At 42.7% G+C, this 20,367-nt stretch overlaps 1 protein-coding gene and 2 pseudogenes across 1 annotated transcript; all 3 read right to left on the bottom strand.

Moving 5' to 3' along the window:
- Positions 1 to 6,501: 6,501 nt before the first annotated feature.
- LOC120107776 lies at positions 6,502 to 7,636 on the bottom strand (annotated as a pseudogene).
- A 499-nt stretch (positions 7,637 to 8,135) lies between these two features.
- On the bottom strand, positions 8,136 to 9,422 carry LOC103698655 (annotated as a pseudogene).
- Positions 9,423 to 14,600: 5,178 nt separating this feature from the next.
- LOC103712081 (RNA-binding protein 47-like) lies at positions 14,601 to 19,127 on the bottom strand. The gene is made up of 3 exons (XM_039121208.1): positions 18,954 to 19,127; positions 14,794 to 15,015; positions 14,601 to 14,708 (listed from the first exon to the last, which is right to left on the bottom strand). The coding sequence occupies exons 1-3, from the start codon at positions 19,125 to 19,127 to the stop codon at positions 14,601 to 14,603; spliced, it is 504 nt and encodes a 167-aa protein (XP_038977136.1).
- Positions 19,128 to 20,367: the final 1,240 nt, after the last annotated feature.

Raw genomic sequence — 20,367 nt, 5'->3', positions numbered from 1 at the left:
TTAAATAGAGAAATTGTAATTCTACTTTTAAATGTATTTTGATGAGCAGTACTTATGGCTTAAAATGTGAATGAATGATATCTATGATATGAAATAATTAGTGACAATTACAGTACAAAATTAAAATAAATGATTTAATTAAGATTTGTACTGCAAAGTCTTCTTAAACTTTTTAGCTATTTTATTCGAGGACACGTTCAAAAAAATACATATGATATCGATTCCATTCTAGAATGTTTCTGGCTAAATCAAAAGTTAAAATGGAATTATCATTCCTTACTTGTGCAGTCTTACATTCATTGCCCAAACAATAGAACAAGAATACTGATTCTGATCCTTTATTTTCCATCTTATCAATTTCTGATTCCCATACCAGTTCTTCCTTAATTATGCGAAACAAGCATAAGGTAACAGTATAGTTCCAATCAGACAAGAAGTATCCTCATCACTTCATTATTTTTAAATACCACTTCGCTTAAAGTGGCTCAACTCCAGAACCATAAATAACACTCTTAAAATCTTAAATGTTTACCATGCTAAAACCAGAAAAACAATTGAGCATTACTGGCAAAGTGCTGGAAAGTTTAACTTTGATTGCTATTTGACAATCACAACCAAGATATTAACTAGGCATCATTTGGTTTGTACAGTATGTGAGGTTGTAATAGACATGTTTTAGTCTATACAAAACTGGGACGGATGTTATAGACCTGAAGAATTCCCAAATCTGTTCTAAAAGGACTGTCACTGTCTACATATTTATACAATACTAAAAAGAGTGAGTTGGGGTCTTCTATGAAATTTGCCTTAGATGGAAATAATTTGTCCGCTCAAATTTGTTAAGAGAATTCTGGAAAGTAAATCTCATGTAGCATTCTTTCTCATTGTTACACTTAGCAACCACCATGAGTATCAACTACAATCCCTTGCAAATAGGAATTCATCAACCCAACAAAAACAGAATTCAAAATTTACTTGGACCTCCCCCCTCCTATTATTTACAAAACAGAGACATCTCTCGATCCTCTCGTAGTTATCCATCTCAAGCTCCCTCCACTATCCAGGTTGGTCCCATCACAATTAAGAATATCAACTACTTGTGGGCAGAAAATTTTTCCTCATTGGGACAGATCAAGAAAAAGGAGGAGACGGCTAGAGCCTATGTTAGTTAAATTGTGTTCAAACTATTACACAAATCCACCTTGAGGTCTTTCATGGTTTGCATTTATGTTTTTTCCACTTTTATATTTTATTTGACAAAATCATCCTAGATGCTATTAATATAATTTCACATTCAAGGATAACTTTGGCTTATTATTTTTAGCTTCTCTTATTTTTATATATTTATTCATTTTATTATATTAACATGCTTTGCAAGTGGATGTCTGCATGCATGGGATTTCTTATATTAAAGTTATTTGTGTTCCTCAAGATTTTTTATACTTGTTCTTAAACAACCATCTCTGCATGCATTTTATCATTGTTAACATATAGATGATATATTTCATCATTTTTAAGTCTGCAAATACGTCATTTGGACCAAATCAAGTTTGGTCCATTTAGATCTCATTTATTAGACCCATAGGTTAAGTTTGGGTCTGAAAAAGTGATCCATTTGAAAAATTGGATCCAATTTGGATCAAGATTAGCCGAACCATGCTGAATCAGCAAGTTCGGAGTGTGTCGAACCAGACTGCTCAGTTAACGATATGGTTCAACAAGTCGATTCGGTATACAAAGGGCGAAGCCCTCCCCCACTCAATTTTTTTCCATTTGAAGCTCCCCTTGCTCAATTTCGAAGTCCTAATCCCTAAAACCCTATGTCCCCATCAAGTCACCAAAGACGACAACAAGAATGACCTTGGCTAGGCAAGTCACTCTTTTTCTCTCGCTCGCTCTTGATCCTCGTCGCCATATCTAGAGCTCTCGAAGCTCCCTTGTGACGACTCAAACTTCCTCTGCCCTCTCTTGATCGATCAACTTCACCAGCCGATATGAGCCCCGATACTGGTTTAGCAAACCTTGGTCTAGATCATGCTTTCCTACCTGACCTAGACCCAACACCCATGTACTAGCCAGGTCTAAAATAGGTCAAACATCATATGGCCCAACCCTACCTAATCCAACTCAATCCAAAAATCAGTGTCTCAAAATGCAATACATGATGTTGCATTGTGCGGCTGGGTATGCATATGCGGTCCCTAGACCATGCTGCACATTCAATATGTGGTTGCTACATATGTAGTTAGGCCATACATGGGCCAAAAAGATGGTCCACTTGACACTTAAGGACACATATGCAGCAGGATTAGCATTGTGCAGCTTCACATGCAGCCTATTTACCATGAAGCAGCAACATTTGTGAGCCTTTTAGCATTGTGCTGCAGCTAGGGATGGCAACTGATCGGATAGACCATTACTTATACCCACCCCATAGTTGTTTCAGAGCAGGGCGAGGCAGGGCGGTAGAGTTAAATAGAGTGGGTTGGACAAGGCAGGTTGGGTAAAGTTACAAAAATATTTTTTTTTCCATACAAAAATACCATTACTCGTACCCACCCCGGATCTACTGTGGGTCAGGTAAAACCTGCCCCATTTGGATCGGATCGGGTCAGGTAACCGATGAGGCAAAGTAAATTGCTATCCCTAGCCGTAGCCTACCTACCATTGAGCAATAGTATTTGTGAGCCTTTTAGCATTGTGCAACCATATATTTGTTATAGGGCCAAAAATATGGTCTCCTCAGCATTTCAAAAGCACAGCAAGATTAGCATTGTGCCACTACATGTCAATCTACTTACCATTGTGCAACAGCATATGTATGCCTTTTAGCATTGTGCAAGCACATAATGGTCCACTCTTATGCAGGCCAATGCGAACTAACAAGTTCAAGCTAATGATTGTGTTGAATGTGGATTTCAAATAGGCTATATACATTACACTACTAATGTCAATATGCTAATTATCTTAACAGTACTACTAAGGCCTAAGTACTAGGTATTCAAGTGGAGATGTTGTAGCATGGAAGTAGTTTGCCAGATATTAAAATATCTGGGTGAGAAATACTTGACTACGTGACTTGACTACAACGTATGTATATGCATGTTGAAGGAAGGACTCAAGAAGGCTGGCCTTTGATGGATTTCATGCTGGGGCACTACATGGATGTTGATACAAATTGCATATTGTCTGTATATGCAGCCTACACAATGTATATGCACTATGTAGTCGTTGACTGCTTGCATGCCATAGCCACATTTTAAAACAATGCCAAGAATGCATAACTTTGAAATCTATAATCCTCCCTACCCTCAATCCCAATGTTTAGGTTTGTGGATCAAATATTAATGCTACTTACTTGTAAGTTGAAGACTCAATTAAGGCCAAACCTTATTCTCGTCAACTACATTTCTGATAGCAATCCATATCCACCACCTATGTCTTTATTAATTTTTGAATAAATATAAAATTAATAGCACAAATTTATTTTTATATTATAGTAGACCTGAACCTGGACCTGACAACCCAAACCTAAATGATTTCAGTTTGGTTCAGATCAAGCTTGACCTAGCCAAACCTGAATGACCCCATGGGTTTGCAAAAATTCTGCATGGAGACAAACTGACCTGATCCACTTAGTCAGCGGGTCAGTTATGGGACAACAATCAAGACATGAAATAAAATCAGGTTGCTTATGAGTCATCTCTAACCTAGTCGGTAATCGATCCAGTTGCAAGACTAACTTTTTTCGTTGTTGTACTTATTACTTCCATTTTGTGGCACTCTCCAGGTAAAAGAAGATTTTCAAAAAATGAATATTAAGAGTTATGATAATTTATATCAACAAAATAATGAATAATAAGCTTGAACTTCAAAGTTAAAAAATACTCCTGCAAAATAATTAACACAGCAAGACACCAAAGCCAGCAATAACAAACTTCTTGGGAAAATAAAATATAATAATAAGGGAAGAAAAATAACTGAATATAGACTATACATAATGATCGCAGTGGACTAAGGAACCTGTTCAATCATCTACAAGCTCTCCGCTTCATCCTCAAAGTAACAAGGTGAAACCCTTAGTCAGTCCAAGGAGGAGGTTGAAGAATAAGCATGATATAAAATCAGTCTCTTGAAAGATACTTAAAAGGTAGTGGGGAATTTAGACCAATAATTGCCTCTTAGGTTATCGATATGTAGTTCCCCTACATTTTATGAAGGCAAATGGCTAAAGATGGTTCTACTTTTCACTTTTCTCATTAGCATATCTAAATATTTTCATCTCTCCGATCTCCCTCCCTCCCCTACCTTCTATGCATGTACTATTATTATTTCTTAATCTTCTAATCTGGTGCATGATTTTGATTTTGTAATTTTGTTTGGATCATAACTTGATAACAAATTCTTTGTTGTACATATTGTATATCAAGGATATATGTATATTCATGCTTGGATGTAGTTGATCATCTTAGTTATGTAAATGATTCTCTCCCTAGATGCTCAAATCAGAGAAATCAAAGCTTACCTTCAATTGTTCTTTTTGTTTTCTTCCCTTTTTCCCCTTTGTTATGTGAAAATTCTTCAAGATGCAGCTATGTATAGAGATGAATTAAAGATTGTGGCTCCACACTCTCTCCTTACATATTCCAGTGATGCAACTACTTTGGTATGTTCCTAGTTTATCTGTGCAGTCTTTTGGATGACTTGAGTTAGCCATGTATGACTTCCATTTCCATCATCCCTTATCTTTGTTTTGAGGGTCACTCTATCTATGACTGTGGACAAGGAATGCTGAACCGATCTGCACCAGCTGGTTCAGCTTGGACCGAATCGGTCCGGCCTCTGATCGGATCAGTTCAGGCATAGAAAATGGTTCCGGCCCCGTCCGATTCGGCTAGAACTCGGTGCGAACCAATCGGTTCCCACCAAGTCCGATTAGATTTGCCACGGCGCACCGCACGCATTGTGGCATGTTTGGCCACAGCGTGCCGCGCTGTGACATATTTGGCGATCGATTTGGTCTGGTCTGAACTGGTCCGAGCGCCGATTGATATAACACTCGATACTGGTTCGGCAATTCTTAACTGTGGATGCTTACATTATTATGGAGCACAATTAATAGTTACTTTGCAGAATCTAAATAGGACTTTGCTCTTTTTTTGAAGATTTTTTCTAATTCTATTTCTTCCAGGTAACCTTTTCTCTGAAAGCATTATTATGCAAATTTTGCCAATGGTAATCACACACATGCATGTGCGTTGCTACATTCTTTGCTTGCCATATTCATCATTCTTTCTGATCAGAAGTATGCATGATGTAGGCCAAGCAAAAATATTCTGAAATGTAAGTCACGTATAATTCTAATATGTGCCAAATTAAAGACTGCTTTTTATATTTTGAATAACAGTCTTGGAAGCTATAACTTGAAGGATGGCAAGTTTTGTCTCAATGCCCATCATTAGCAAGAAAACAAAATCAAAACTTTTTTCCAAAGAAGCACCAAGAATTTGTTCTGCCGAATTTTTCTGTTATGCTACTGTTAGAATCACTAGTCAAACTTTGATGCATTATAATAATGCATTTAACAGTCTTTCTTCTATACGGCTGATGTGTGTCTTGGACAATCCATAAATGGGCTGAAAGGAGGTTTTAATTGATTATCAAGGTGAAACTGTAAAAGCTGTGTATTGCAATGAAATAATTTAAGTAGCAAAGGATGGGATAATGTGGTCTTCGTGATTGGTTTAGACCACAACTTATGGCCCAGTCTTGTAAGTAAAGCAGGTCAACTACTGAACATTCCAAATATATTAAAGGTCAAGTTTAGGTGATGGAAGCAAATGGATTAAAAGGAATGTTAAGGTGCTGGACCTGGTGATATTTTTAAATTCTTAGCCCAGTGATCAAGGAAATGAGCCTGATTGCTTGTCTTGGTTCTTAATATCAGAAAGATATGGTTCTGTAGAAATTTAGTAATTTTTTTAGACTTTTATCTTTGCATCATGGAAATTTTATAGCTGGTGCACATTGTACTGATTCTCCTATAAAATGACCAAGGCTAATCATCTTGACACTGCATCTACAGACAATTTTTGCTTTGAACTATACTAATAACTACTTGATAATTAATAATTATGTCAAATGTTTAAAACTGGTGGCTTTGAACTATATTTAAAACTGGTGGCTACTGTTGTGGTTCAAATTTAGCCCGAGAATGACCATATCGGAAGAGTCGAAAGAGCTGCCGATTGGGGCGGAGAAAGCAAAAATCCTAAAACCCTCGAGCTAAATCCTAAAATCCTAAATTTTAAAATTCTAAAATCCTAAAATTTGAAACCCCTAAACTCTAAAAATTCAAACTTCTAAAACTCCAAATCCTAAACTCTAAATCCTAAGCCCTAAACATTTCAATCCTAAATCCCAAATCCTGAAACTCTTAAATCCTAAAACTCTAATTCCGAATCCAAAACCTCCAGCCCCAAAACTCAAACCCCAAACTCCTAATAATAATCTAGAATGTCTATTCAGAAATAATTTGGTAATCAAAATTAACTTTACAAAAGTGAAGAATTCCTAGTCTGTTCTAATCACTCTGACATATGCAAAATTACACAGGGTAATCATCACAGATGATCTTATTTGACCGATAAATAAAGAAACAGAAATTAAAAAAAAAAAAGAAGAAAGGGAAGAAAACGAGAGTGCGTACTGTGATAACCACTATTGCTGTGGCTGCTGCAGGTTGTGAGGAGGTTGCTGCTGCCGCTGCAGGTTTGGCGGCCGTGGGGGCGGCATCCAAGGTCTCGGCGGGGCAAACACCGGGACCGCTCCACAAGGCGGTGGCGGCGGAGGAATCCCGCGCCTGGCAGGTGGAGGAGCCCCCATCCCGGGCCTCTGCGGTGGTGGGGGGCCGTGCATCATCTGAGGGGGTTGCAGGCCCACAGGGCGCTTCCCGAACTGGGGTGGGGGCACGGGGAAGGGCGCGGGCGGGGCCACGGGAGACGGGAAGCCGCGCACCTGAGGGGGGCAGACGTCCTGCGGGTAGGAGACGGGCGGGGCAGAGAGCTGCGGCACGGGGGGCCAGGAGATCTGGGGCTGCATCATGCCAGGGGCTGGGCCACCGACCCCGCGGACGGGGCTGGCAAGACCTGGCTGGGCCTGGACGAGGGGGGCGGTGGGGACGCCGCGGCCGGCGCCGCGGCCGATTCCGGGGCCTGCGAGGGCGGTGGAGGCGGCGTGGGCCTTGGCGCGGGACTCGTCCGGGGGAGAGCGGCCCTCGACGGTCATGGAGACGACCTCCTCGCCGCGGAGGAGGACGAGGCCAAGGGTGCGGCGGTCCTCGCACTCCTCTCCTCCTTTCTTGGCGTTGGGCCCGGATGAAGAGGGGGCAGCTTGCGGAACTCCTCGCAGTCGCCGAGGACGAGGTTCATGTGGCGGTCGAAGGCCATGAACTTGCCCACCAGCTGCCGGCCGTCCTAGATCGTCACCCGCATCCGCTAGTTGACGTACTGCAGCGTCTTCGAACCCTTCGGCATCGACATCTTGGATCGTCTCTCTCGTCCCGCCAGGGTTTTTTGGTTTTTGAATGTCGGAGGGAGAGTCGGACTGGGAGGGACGGATGAAAGAAATAGAATCAGCGTAGTTTCCGGAGGTTTTTGAATGTATGAGCTCGAGTTCAAAATTCAAAATTTAAAATTCAGAATTTAGAATTTAGGATTTAAAATTTAAAATTTTAGGGTTTAGAATTTTAGAGTTTAGAATTGTACCTGTTTAAAAAAATTATATTCATTTTTTGTTTAAAAAAATTATATTCATTTTTTTGTTTAAAAAAATATATTTATTTTTTTTGTTTAAAAAAATTATATTCATTTGTTTTGTTTTTTGTTCTAAAATAGATATAAAAATGCAAATAGATCGGATGAGACTGGATCATGAGTGATCTCGATCTAACTCGGTTTCTTGTTCGGATTTTAATGTTAGATTCAGACTCAACCTAATAGAAGAACGGGTCAACTTAGAACCTAAACCCTAAAACGTAAAACCTAAACCCTAAAACCTAAACACAAACCCTAAAACCTAAAACCTAAAACCTTAACCCTAAAACCTAAACCCCTAAACCCTAAATCCTAAACCCTAAACCCTAAACCCTAAAACCTAAACCCTAAACTCTTAAATCCTAAAACTCTAAACCCTAATCCAAAACCTCCAGCCCCAAAACTCAAACCCCAAACTCCTAATAATAATCTAGAATGCCTATTCAGAAATAATTTGGTAATCAAAATCAACTTTACAAAAGTGAAGAATTCCTAGTCTGTTCTAATCACTCTGATATATGCAAAATTACACAGAGCAATCATCACAGATGATCTTATTTGACTGATAAATAAAGAAACAGAAATAAAAAAAAGGGAAGAAAACGAGAGTGCGTACCCTGGTAACCACTACTGTCTACTGCTGTGGCTGCTGCAGGTTGTGAGGAGGTTGCTGCTGCCGCTACAGGTTTGGCGGCGGTGAGGGCGGCATCCAAGGTCTCGGCGGGGCAAACACCGGGACCGCTCCACCAGGCGGTGGCGGCGGAGGAATCCCGCGCCTGGCGGGTGGAGGAGCCCCCATCCCGGGCCTCTGCGGTGGTGGGGGGCCGTGCATCATCTGAGGGGGTTGCAGGCCCACAGGGCGCTTCCCGAACTGGGGTGGGGGCACGGGGAAGGGCGCGGGCGGGGCCACGGGAGGTCGCAGGCGGGGCCACGGGAGAGGGGAAGCCGCGCACCTGAGGGGGGCAGACGTCCTGCGGGTAGGAGACGGGCGGGGCAGAGAGCTGCGGCACGGGGGGCCGGGAGATCTGGGGCTGCATCATGCCAGGGGCTGGGCCACCGACCCCGCGGACGGGGCTGGCAAGACCTGGCTGGGCCTGAACGAGGGGGGCGGTGGGGACGCCGCGGCCGGCGCCGCGGCCGATTCCGGGGCCTGCGAGGGCGGTGGAGGCGGCGTGGGCCTTGGCGCGGGACTCGTCCGGGGGAGAGCGGCCCTCGACGGTCAGGGAGACGACCTCCTCGCCGCGGAGGAGGACGAGGCCAAGGGTGCGGCGGTTCTCGCACTCCTCTCCTCCTTCTTGGCGTTGGGCCCGGATGAAGAGGGGGCAGCTTGCGGAACTCCTCGCAGTCGCCGAGGACGAGGTTCATGTGGCGGTCGAAGGCCATGAACTTGCCCACCAGCTGCCGGCCGTCCTGGATCGTCACCCGCATCCGCTAGTTGACGTACTGCAGCATCTTCGAACCCTTCGACATCGACATCTTGGATCGTCTCTCTCGTTCCGCCAGGGTTTTGGGGTTTTTGAATGTCGGGAGGGAGAGTCGGACTCGGAGGGATGGATGAAAGAAATTGAATCAGGGTAGTTTCAGAGGTTTTTGAATGTCTGAGCGCTCTCGGGTTCAAAATTCAAAATTTAGTTTCAGAGGTTTTTGAATGTTTCAGTGCCCTCGGGTTCAAAATTCAAAATTTAAAATTCAGAATTTAAAATTTAGGATTTAAAATTTAAAATTTTAGGGTTTAGAATTTTAGAGTTTAGAACTGTACCTGTTTAAAAAAAATTATATTCATTTTTTGTTTAAAAAAAATTATATTCATTTTTTTTTGTTTAAAAAAAATATATTCATTTTTTTGTTTAAAAAAAATTATATTCATTTGTTTTGTTTTTTGTTCTAAATAGATATAGAAATGCAAATAGATCGGATCAGACTGGATCATGAGTGATCTCGATCTAACTCTGTTTCTTATTCGGATTTTAATATTGAATTCAGACTCAACCTAATAGAAGATCGAATCAACTTAGAGCCACAGCTGCAGTTTTTGACCCAATAAATTATTCGGATTGGATCGGGTCACTTTATCCCAATCTAAAAAATTTGAGCTCGGACAAATTTGGATCCGGATTGGATCCATATATAAAACTACATCATAGAACTATGACACAACTTAGATACTAGAATCAAATTTATCTTTGTTTCAGTGCTCTTTGTTGGTTTCTTTGATCTTTGACGGAGGAAACAAAATGAACAAAACATTTTTGCTTAAATTAAAAAAAAATCTGTATGCCATTGCAGCCTTAAATTTAGATGCACTTGAATACAATTGTATGTTAATAAGAAGAATCTATTAGATATAAGTTGTTGAAAGAATTTGAGAGTCCAAGCAAACACATGCTTAATCCAAGTTAATATTTCCCCATGCTTAATGATTCAAGTGGTCAATTCGATTTGGTCCAATTCAAAATAGATGTAGTTCTCCAACCCTAGTGAAGTTATGACTACAATTAGTCATCATAAGCATCCCAACCAGCAACAGTGTGCGTTCCTTCTGTTTCATCTCATATTAGCTTCAGAAACATCTGCTGCCCAATTTAAATAATCTGCATGCTTAAATGAGTTCAGCAAGATGCTCGTCTCTGCAACCAATGAAGATATACATGATGATGATCCATGTACCGCCTTGGGATTCCATAAGGTAGGAGAGAGAGTTATTTTGAAGTTGCTCAAAAGGAGCCAAAAGATTATATCTGATGCAACACCAATCGTAGCATTGATTGAGCAATAGACATGAGAATTATTTCCATGTTTAGAGAGAGGCGGTTACATGGAGGTGCATAGAGCTATAGAGTATGGTAAACCATATGGGTACAAGTGTGTTAGAGGTGCAAATATGTTTGAGCGAAAATGCACTAATATCAAAGTGAAAGAAAGTGTCAGAGAGCAGCTACTAAAGTGCAACCACATATAGATGTATGGTTGCGGGCATATACAAAAGTAGTTATGCAGGTTCATGGGTGCAAGCACCATATCAAATATTGGCAGGAAAATATGGCTGCTAGGCATTCGTTGGCAACAATCAAATGTTTGATGTTATATTTGGCATGGTGATGAGATAGTTGATGCTGAGGGGGAGTATTAAGGTTTTCTATTCTAGTATTGTTCTAGTTGCAGTATAACCGACTTAGATTTCACTTGGAACAGCATAGAGTTCTAACTAAGGTAGGAGACTCCTATATGTAGGACTAACTTGGTTATAGCGCAAAGCGGTGCTATAGCAGTCTAGGTAAAGGACTTTCTATCCTTATTGTTGTTTTGTTTTATTATTGAAATAGGAGTTTTGGTCTCTTTATTGAAGAGTGTGTGATATAGTAAACAAGTAGAGAGCTTTCATCCTATATGCATGGTGTTAGGAGTTGATCTTAATTGATTTAAATTATATGTTGTATCAAAACATTAGCTACTTTGCTAATGAATTCGTGCACATCGTTAGAAAGAGCTTTTCTGGCACATTCATGCAGTAGAAGCTGTGTATATTAGTTTGATTTTTATAAATTTATTTTAGAAAAAATTACAGCAACGCATCCCCAACTTTTTATGATTTATACTTACATTTCGAAACTTCTAAATTTTTTAAACCTCAAATTTAGATTTTAGTTGCAACATGGCTCAACTGTGTATCTGAGGAGCTGTAATTTCCCCCTAATATAAGTTTAAATACAAAATTCCATCAATATCTTTTATTATCTCTTCCCTCCTTTTTTTTCTCAGATTTACATTTTTTATGGAAACTTAAAAGAGCATTATTTTCTCCCTATTGGTGTGGTCCCTTCTCCATCTCATTTGAATTAAAAAAAAAATATGGCAGTTTAAAACCTCCCGACTTAGAGGTGAGGTAATCGTGGAAACCAGAGAGTTTGGTAGTTTGCGAAAAATGGTAAAAAAATTAAAAAAAAAAAGTGCTACTTTATCGGATAATTGGATGGTTAATTTTATTTAGATTTGGCTGAAATTTCAGTATATTGTTTCCGACATTGAGTGCTATGGATTGAATGGTTTGGATTTTTAAAAAGTCTTGTCTATTGATTATTTCAAGCATTAATACTTGATGAGATCTATCCTCTATGTTGCTATTTATTGTTGAAATCTGTGACGAATGTTCTTGTTGCAAAAACTAAAATTAAATTTTATTGATGTGGTACGACCTATAGTTGAATTAGAGAGGATCTATTGTAATTTCATTATTCTAAATAGTAAAAGTTTTTGGCTTCATAGTTTTTTTTTTCATATCGAAGGATTTTCACGTTAAAAAATTATGTTGCTTCTTGTATGTGAATTGCTTGATTATTTTACTTGTTAATTGTTTGAGTGGCTTATAGAGATTATTGTTATTTGGTAAGTGATATTTTATTTAATCATGTAAAGAGAAAAAAAATTGGGGCATCACTATTTTTTTATTGCATTTTTCCAACATTTTCTTTCCTCACCTCTCCCGTCCCAACCCGCCTCTCTCTCTCTCTGTCGCTCGCTCGCTTCTCATGTGGTGGCATGAGGGCATTGTGGCCGCGAGCTGATGGGGATGGGCTTCCCGGCCGCCCCGCTATCGAGGAAGGGACCTGCTTCTAGTGATGTTTTTTTCTGATGCAGTGATGCTTCTACTCTATCTTCTCCGCTTGGCTACTTACCACTTCTAGTACTGTCTTCTCCAGCCTTCCTATCCCTCCTCAAAATTTGTTCCAAGTTTGTGTTTTTCAATGTTTTCTAGATGGTTAATTGTGCATGATGTTAGCGATCTTGTTCGCATTTTGGTTATTGACTAGTAAAGCAAGGAAGAAAGGGTGTAATGTGATCTAACGCCTCACTAGGAGCATAACTATCTAGTTCTTTCAGGGATAATGGTTCACGAAAGCTTTGATGCTCAGAGCAAAAGTTTGGATGGAGATAAGTTTGGGAGCCTTTTTTTAATAGTACTAAGTAGATGGAGATGATGCCAACCCTGTGTATAGTTCCCACCGTAGTGTAGCTCTGTACTGCTTGGCTGAAGTGACATGCCAAACACGATGTAAAATGGAAGTACCCTTGTTTCATAATAATATTTGGGACAATGGTGTAAGATTAAATAACATACATCCGGGTGCTTGTAAAGGTTAGTTTAGGGAATAGTTTTGGGAGCTAGAGCTCAAGAGTATATTAGTCATTCCACACTCATTATTAACGATGCTAGAGCTCGAATGGATGGCTAGGCCATATTGCAATCAAAACTTAAGTTTTGGGTTCCAGTGTAAATTGCTAAAAGTTGAAAAGATGCCCCTTTACTTTTTTTTATTTATTAATAAACTTTATTTGTTTTCTCCGCAAATTTATTTTTCTAAATTTAATCTTCTCAAAATTCTTTTTTATATTACTATTTGTACTTGTTCATGGTGAACATGGGGCTCCCAATCTTATTGTGCAAGTATTCATGCTGTTCTGCATACTATTATATAGTGTGTAGGTTTTATTTGAATTGGCATTAAAACTATATCGCTATTAAAATCTATATATCTATATTGTTAGAATCACTATTTTCTATAGGAAATGTTGTAAGAATCTCTTACAATATGGTTTTTGAAGATCTTTATCAGATAGCACTGCATCTAATTAATCCAAAAATCTTGTTTTTTTATCCTCCTTACCAACATTGTCTCATTCAAGTTCAAGAACTCTCATTAGTTCAAACACCAACCCATTTGAATCTAAGAATCCTCCAAACTACCACCGAGCTTAAGTCTTGTCGGCTGCTCTCTGCTCCCCAACTCCCTAAAAAATGTGGAAAAAAAACAAAGAGGGTGCTCGCCTCATCTCTAGATCTTTTGGATCCTATGGTACTCACTGTATGCTCATATACGTTCACAGATACAGCCATATGTAAGTGATAGAGACTGTCAATCATGAAATCATGTGCAACCAATTTATTTCGCAAATACATGGAACGGTAGTCTTTATTGAAATTGAATTCAAAATATTCCTGTGCAAGATAAGATACAAAAAACAAATCTCTGCTAGCACTAGGTACAAAATAATAATCTCTAAGTATCAAACTAAATTCTGACGGTAATCGCAAAGGATAGGTCCCCACAGCAACGACAGCAACTCTTGCTCCATTGCTAATCCGTAGGGTTACTGCACTTTCCATAAGCCTTCTACTTTCCTTTAAACCCTGTATGGTAGTGCACAAGTGAACACTAGAACCAGAGTCTATAACCCAACTGGAAATAGAAAAAACTATTAGATTAGTTTTAATAATATGCATATTAGACATACCTTCAGAAGGCGTGTCTCCCTTCTTGCTCTTTATATTCTCCATGTAGATAGGACAGTTCATTTTCCAATGGTCGTCTTCATTGCAATGCAAACACTTTTCCTTGGGTTCGGTCTTCTTCTTAGGAATTTCCTTCTTGGAAAAAGAACAACTCATTGCTACAATGAATGAGCAAACAAATGAAACAGATTTAAATAGACAACCGCATATTTATCGGGTAATGTTGGTTCTTTATGGCCATTCTGTTGGAATGACAGTATCAGCCGTTCTTAGAAATTCTTCAATCTCAATAAGAGGGAAACCATGCATCAAAAAGATACAACAATGCTAATATTGGACCTAATAACCACAAGGAACTAACTTGTAGTATTAATTTCTTTAGGTGATGAACAAGATTCAGGAGCATTGTTTTGAAGAACAAAACAGCTCAATAAATAAACATTAAAAAACAATTCAGCGATACAAATAGAAGCGCAGAGGCTTGAAGAAATTTTGACTCACGATGGACTGCCTTGAGCTTCTCTGTCCTTGTTACTAGATTTTGACCCTCCTTTGTTCTGTTTACCCTTTTGCACAGGCTTAGCTAGTGATACTTTAAGATTTGCCTGGACAAAGGAAACACAAAGTGACCGCTGAAATCAATCAAAAAGGGGGTATAACGTATTATCATTCAATAGATCAATACCGAACCTTTGAGCCACTCTTCGTTATTTCCTCCTTATCAAATGACTTGATACGTGAAACAACAGCCTCTTGCATTGTGTAGTTAACAAAGGCAAAATCTTTTCTCCTAGCTGATGGGATATTACGTGCAAGGATGATACGCTCAATCTCCCCAAATTTTTTGAAGGATTCCCTCACTTTGTCTTCATTCCAAGATAATGGTATACCTTCAACATAAACCGATTTTATCTGAACAAAGGCAAGATATGTGGATCACCACATCAATACAGTAAAGATTTGACAAGAAATTATCAGTGACTAATCAAAGACATCAGAAACATAAAAACAACATTCTTCTGTGAGACTAATGGGTCATATTGTGGGATGGGGTTCCCAGTTTAGTCCCACATCGGGTAATCAGCGGAAAGGTCTGTGCCTTAAATGGGGGGTGCAAACACCTCTTCTCACCGAAGGCCCACGGGCTGGAGGTAGGAGGGCCCCCCTACGGGGGGACAAAACCGTGAGGGACACCTGTCCAGCAGCCACGCGCCTGCAGGTGGGTCCGCCACCGTGCGAGCCAAAGCGCCCACGGTTCCCAAAGCGGACAATACCATATCGCTCTGAGCTGAGCTGCTCCAGCACTCTCTCACGACCGAGGGCCCTTTTGCGGGACAAAACCGTGAGGGTAGGGGGCAACCTCCGCGGACCCCCGCGCCGTCAGGGCTCGGGACTGTCATTGGGCCACGGCCCTGGGCGACCTCCCGCAGACCCGAAGCGGCAATCCCAGAGCGGACAATACCTCGGCGAGGACGCTGATGCTTTCCCTGCTCGCCCGGTGTGTGGGCTGGTGTCGGGGTTCCGACCCCACATCAGATGGCGCTAGAGGAAGGGCCCCGGCCACGCACAGACCTTCCCGCTTGGGGGGCTGTGTTGTGGGATGGGGTTCCCAGTTTAGTCCCACATCGGGTAATCAGCGGAAAGGTCTGTGCCTTAAATGGGGGGTGCAAACACCTCTTCTCACCGAAGGCCCACGGGCTGGAGGTAGGAGGGCCCCCCTACGGGGGGACAAAACCGTGAGGGACACCTGTCCAGCAGCCACGCGCCTGCAGGTGGGTCCGCCACCGTGCGAGCCAAAGCGCCCACGGTTCCCAAAGCGGACAATACCATATCGCTCTGAGCTGAGCTGCTCCAGCACTCTCTCACGACCGAGGGCCCTTTTGCGGGACAAAACCGTGAGGGTAGGGGGCAACCTCCGCGGACCCCCGCGCCGTCAGGGCTCGGGACTGTCATTGGGACTGTCATTGGGCCACGGCCCTGGGCGACCTCCCGCAGACCCGAAGCGGCAATCCCAGAGCGGACAATACCTCGGCGAGGACGCTGATGCTTTCCCTGCTCGCCCGGTGTGTGGGCTGGTGTCGGGGTTCCGACCCCACATCAGAAAACCGTGAGGGACACCTGTCCAGCAGCCACGCGCCTGCAGGTGGGTCCGCCACCGTGCGAGCCAAAGCGCCCACGGTTCCCAAAGCGGACAATACCATATCGCTCTGAGCTGAGCTGCTCCAGCACTCTCTCACGACCGAGGGCCCTTTTGCGGGACAAAACCGTGAGGGACACCTGTCCAGCAGCCACGCGCCTGCAGGTGGGTCCGCCACCGTGCGAGCCAAAGCGCCCACGGTTCCCAAAGCGGACAATACCATATCGCTCTGAGCTGAGCTGCTCCAGCACTCTCTCACGACCTCCCAGGGCCGTGGCCCAATGACAGTCCCAATGACAGTCCCGAGCCCTGACGGCGCGGGGGTCCGCGGAGGTTGCCCCCTACCCTCACGGTTTTGTCCCCCCGTAGGGGGGCCCTCCTACCTCCAGCCCGTGGGCCTTCGGTCGTGAGAGAGTGCTGGAGCAGCTCAGCTCAGAGCGATATGGTATTGTCCGCTTTGGGAACCGTAGGCGCTTTGCCCTCCTACCTCCAGCCCGTGAGGGACACCTGTCCAGCAGCCACGCGCCTGCAGGTGGGTCCGCCACCATGCGAGCCAAAGCGCCCACGGTTCCCAAAGCGGACAATACCATATCGCTCTGAGCTGAGCTGCTCCAGCACTCTCTCATGACCGAAGGCCCACGGGCTGGAGGTAGGAGGGCCCCCCTACGGGGGACAAAACCGTGAGGGACACCTGTCCAGCAGCCACGCGCCTGCAGGTGGGTCCGCCACCGTGCGAGCCAAAGCGCCCACGGTTCCCAAAGCGGACAATACCATATCGCTCTGAGCTGAGCTGCTCCAGCACTCTCTCATGACCGAAGGCCCACGGGCTGGAGGTAGGAGGGCCCCCCTACGGGGGGACAAAACCGTGAGGGACACCTGTCCAGCAGCCACGCGCCTGCAGGTGGGTCCGCCACCGTGCGAGCCAAAGCGCCCACGGTTCCCAAAGCGGACAATACCATATCGCTCTGAGCTGAGCTGCTCCAGCACTCTCTCACGACCGAAGGCCCACGGGCTGGAGGTAGGAGGGCCCCCTACGGGGGGACAAAACCGTGAGGGACACCTGTCCAGCAGCCACGCGCCTGCAGGTGGGTCCGCCACCGTGCGAGCCAAAGCGCCCACGGTTCCCAAAGCGGACAATACCATATCGCTCTGAGCTGAGCTGCTCCAGCACTCTCTCACGACCGAGGGCCCTTTTGCGGGACAAAACCGTGAGGGTAGGGGGCAACCTCCGCGGACCCCCGCGCCGTCAGGGCTCGGGACTGTCATTGGGACTGTCATTGGGCCACGGCCCTGGGCGACCTCCCGCAGACCCGAAGCGGCAATCCCAGAGCGGACAATACCTCGGCGAGGACGCTGATGCTTTCCCTGCTCGCCCGGTGTGTGGGCTGGTGTCGGGGTTCCGACCCCACATCAGATGGCGCTAGAGGAAGGGCCCCGGCCACGCACAGACCTTCCCGCTTGGGGGGCTGTGTTGTGGGATGGGGTTCCTACTTTAGTCCCACATCGGATAATCAGCGGAAAGGTCTGTGCCTTAAATGGGGGGTGCAAACACCTCTTCTCACCGAGGGCACTTTTGCGGGACAAAACCGTGAGGGTAGGGGGCAACCTCCGCGGACCCCCGCGCCGTCAGGGCTCGGGACTGTCATTGGGACTGTCATTGGGCCACGGCCCTGGGCGACCTCCCGCAGACCCGAAGCGGCAATCCCAGAGCGGACAATACCTCGGCGAGGACGCTGATGCTTTCCCTGCTCGCCCGGTGTGTGGGCTGGTGTCGGGGTTCCGACCCCACATCAGGTCATATCATGCACATAAGATCCCAAAGTGAAAATGCTTATCTGCTCCAAATTGCTACGAGTGAAAAGTAGAAGCTGGAAAGAGAAAAACCGTTATTGATGAGAACTTATTCTGTGCATGCCTAAGGTAGACCACATCACTTTATACTATCAGACAATTGAACAAACTAATAAACAGTTCACTATCTGAACACTATTCAACATCCTAAGAATAATGCAAAGATGCAAGGAAAATTGTTACAATTAGCCCATAATAATTGGACACAGAATTGGAAAGTTAACAAAAACCCAAAATGACTTCCACATTACAGTGTTTAAAACTGTTAAGCATAATTTACAGCATAACTTTTAACATGCCTGTGCCTTAGAGTGTGCATGTGTGATTGTGTGGCCATGGTTCTAAAACCCAAGTCATAAGCCATAATTTACGGTGTTTAAAACTGTTAAGCATAATTTACAGCAAAACTTTTAACATGCCTGTGCCTTAGAATGTGCATGTGTGATTGTGTGGCCATGGTTCTAAAACCCAAGTCATAAGCCATAAGTAAAAAAGTACGGTGCATTATAACACATAAAACTCCATTCAGAGAAGAAAATGATAGTCTTCTTTGCTATATAAAGTATAAACCTTGTAAAAGATGCATAAAAAACAAAAAATATAACAGTTTTAATTGCTTGCAATTTCTAAAACTATGTACCAAATTACACGAAAAAAGCCATTTGGTAAGCTCTAGGTGCAAAAACCATAAAACAGATTTTGATGTTATGGAGTAGAGCACAATGAGCAAATTAAAACTTCAAACACATCATACTTTATGGCCTAAAATTATCAAAGCCATCACAGGCGACGGGAAAATAGGGAGGGGTGTGAATGAAAGATAGAGAGAGAGAGAGGGAGAGGTGGAGAAAGGTGGGGAGACCTCCTCTTTATCTGGATCATTCAATGGCTCAGCCCAAGCAACCTTAATATTCCGACCCTTTCCAAGAGCATCCTTCTTCTGAAGTTTTTTGTACGCAATTTGTGCATCTCTGTTAGTTTCAATTTCAAGAAATGCAAATCCATGATTGGAATCTGCATTATTAGGATCAGCCATGACTGTGACAGTGTCGATCTTCTCAACTCTAATTTTCTGTTAACAGGTTGATGACCTGCTTATCAAATAACATGAAAGAAAATAACTCAGCCAGAGAACAGACCTTTGAGGATATGTCATTAAATAACAGCATATTCTAGCTTGTATTTGTATTATTGACAACTACAAAGAAATTGCTAAGTAAAAATGAGGAATATACTCACACCTTCTTTTTTCCACTTTTTGTCAATGTTCCCAAGAAATATTGTATCATTCCCTTCACGAGCTGCAGCTCCACAAAGCTTCCCACAAATCTTTAATTGCATATCAAAATATCAGAATCGGAATGTCACCAAGATTCATGTCAATATGAAGAGTCCAGATTACTAAATCAAACACATCAAAATGATTCACCCAAGCAAAGTGCATAGGGACCATAAAATACCAAATTTGATGATATAAAGCATCATTAATTTAAAACAATTAAACCACCTAACAGTATTAAAATAATTAAGCGATAATGATGATGGTATTGCATGAAGCACAAATACTATATGATGTTAAGTAATGAAAAGGGTAGAAGATATTAATCACCTTTACAAGTATAAGCAATTACCAACAAAGTTATTAGGTTAATGAGAAAAGGCACTTCAGAAATGAGTCATGTGAACATAACTATATGTGGGATCATACAGTTGAACAAAGCAAATGTCAATCATTACACAACTCTATAGGTTGCATTAGACTATCCAAACAAGTGATTATAATTATAACCTTGCAACCAATATATTAATTAGATGCTAGCAACCAAAATCTTTTACTCAGTGATTGACGTACTAGAACTCAATACCTATACCGGTAGGTTACTAATAATGGTACAAATTAGTATAGTAATATACTAAAGCATAGTATGACTATTGGTATTGGCACAGCAAAAGTGTTCATGAGCCACACCGCCCGCCCGGTCCACTCAAGCCTAGAACATTTCGAATGGGCCTGAGCTTGAATTTTTAGCCCGATGAACCAGGTCATGCCTAAAATATGAGCCTGCCTATTAAATAGGTTGGGCTCCAGTTTAGATTAGCCTGTCTAAATGCAGATCTTATAAAAATATAATACATATCCCAAATGGGATGCCCTAGCCCACCATTAGGTCATAGATTTCGGTGCTCGGCATCAATTGAGGGCATCTCCTCACCAAGACAACGCCTCTGGCCATCAAGCATCGTCCAACGGCCTCTCGATTTCATCAACGACCCCA

Source organism: Phoenix dactylifera, unplaced genomic scaffold (genome assembly GCF_009389715.1).
Source record: "Phoenix dactylifera cultivar Barhee BC4 unplaced genomic scaffold, palm_55x_up_171113_PBpolish2nd_filt_p 001013F, whole genome shotgun sequence".
Classification (NCBI taxonomy): Eukaryota; Viridiplantae; Streptophyta; class Magnoliopsida; order Arecales; family Arecaceae; genus Phoenix; species Phoenix dactylifera.
The sequence above is the reverse complement of the archived record's forward strand: the minus strand, read 5'-3'. Positions and strand labels throughout refer to the sequence as shown.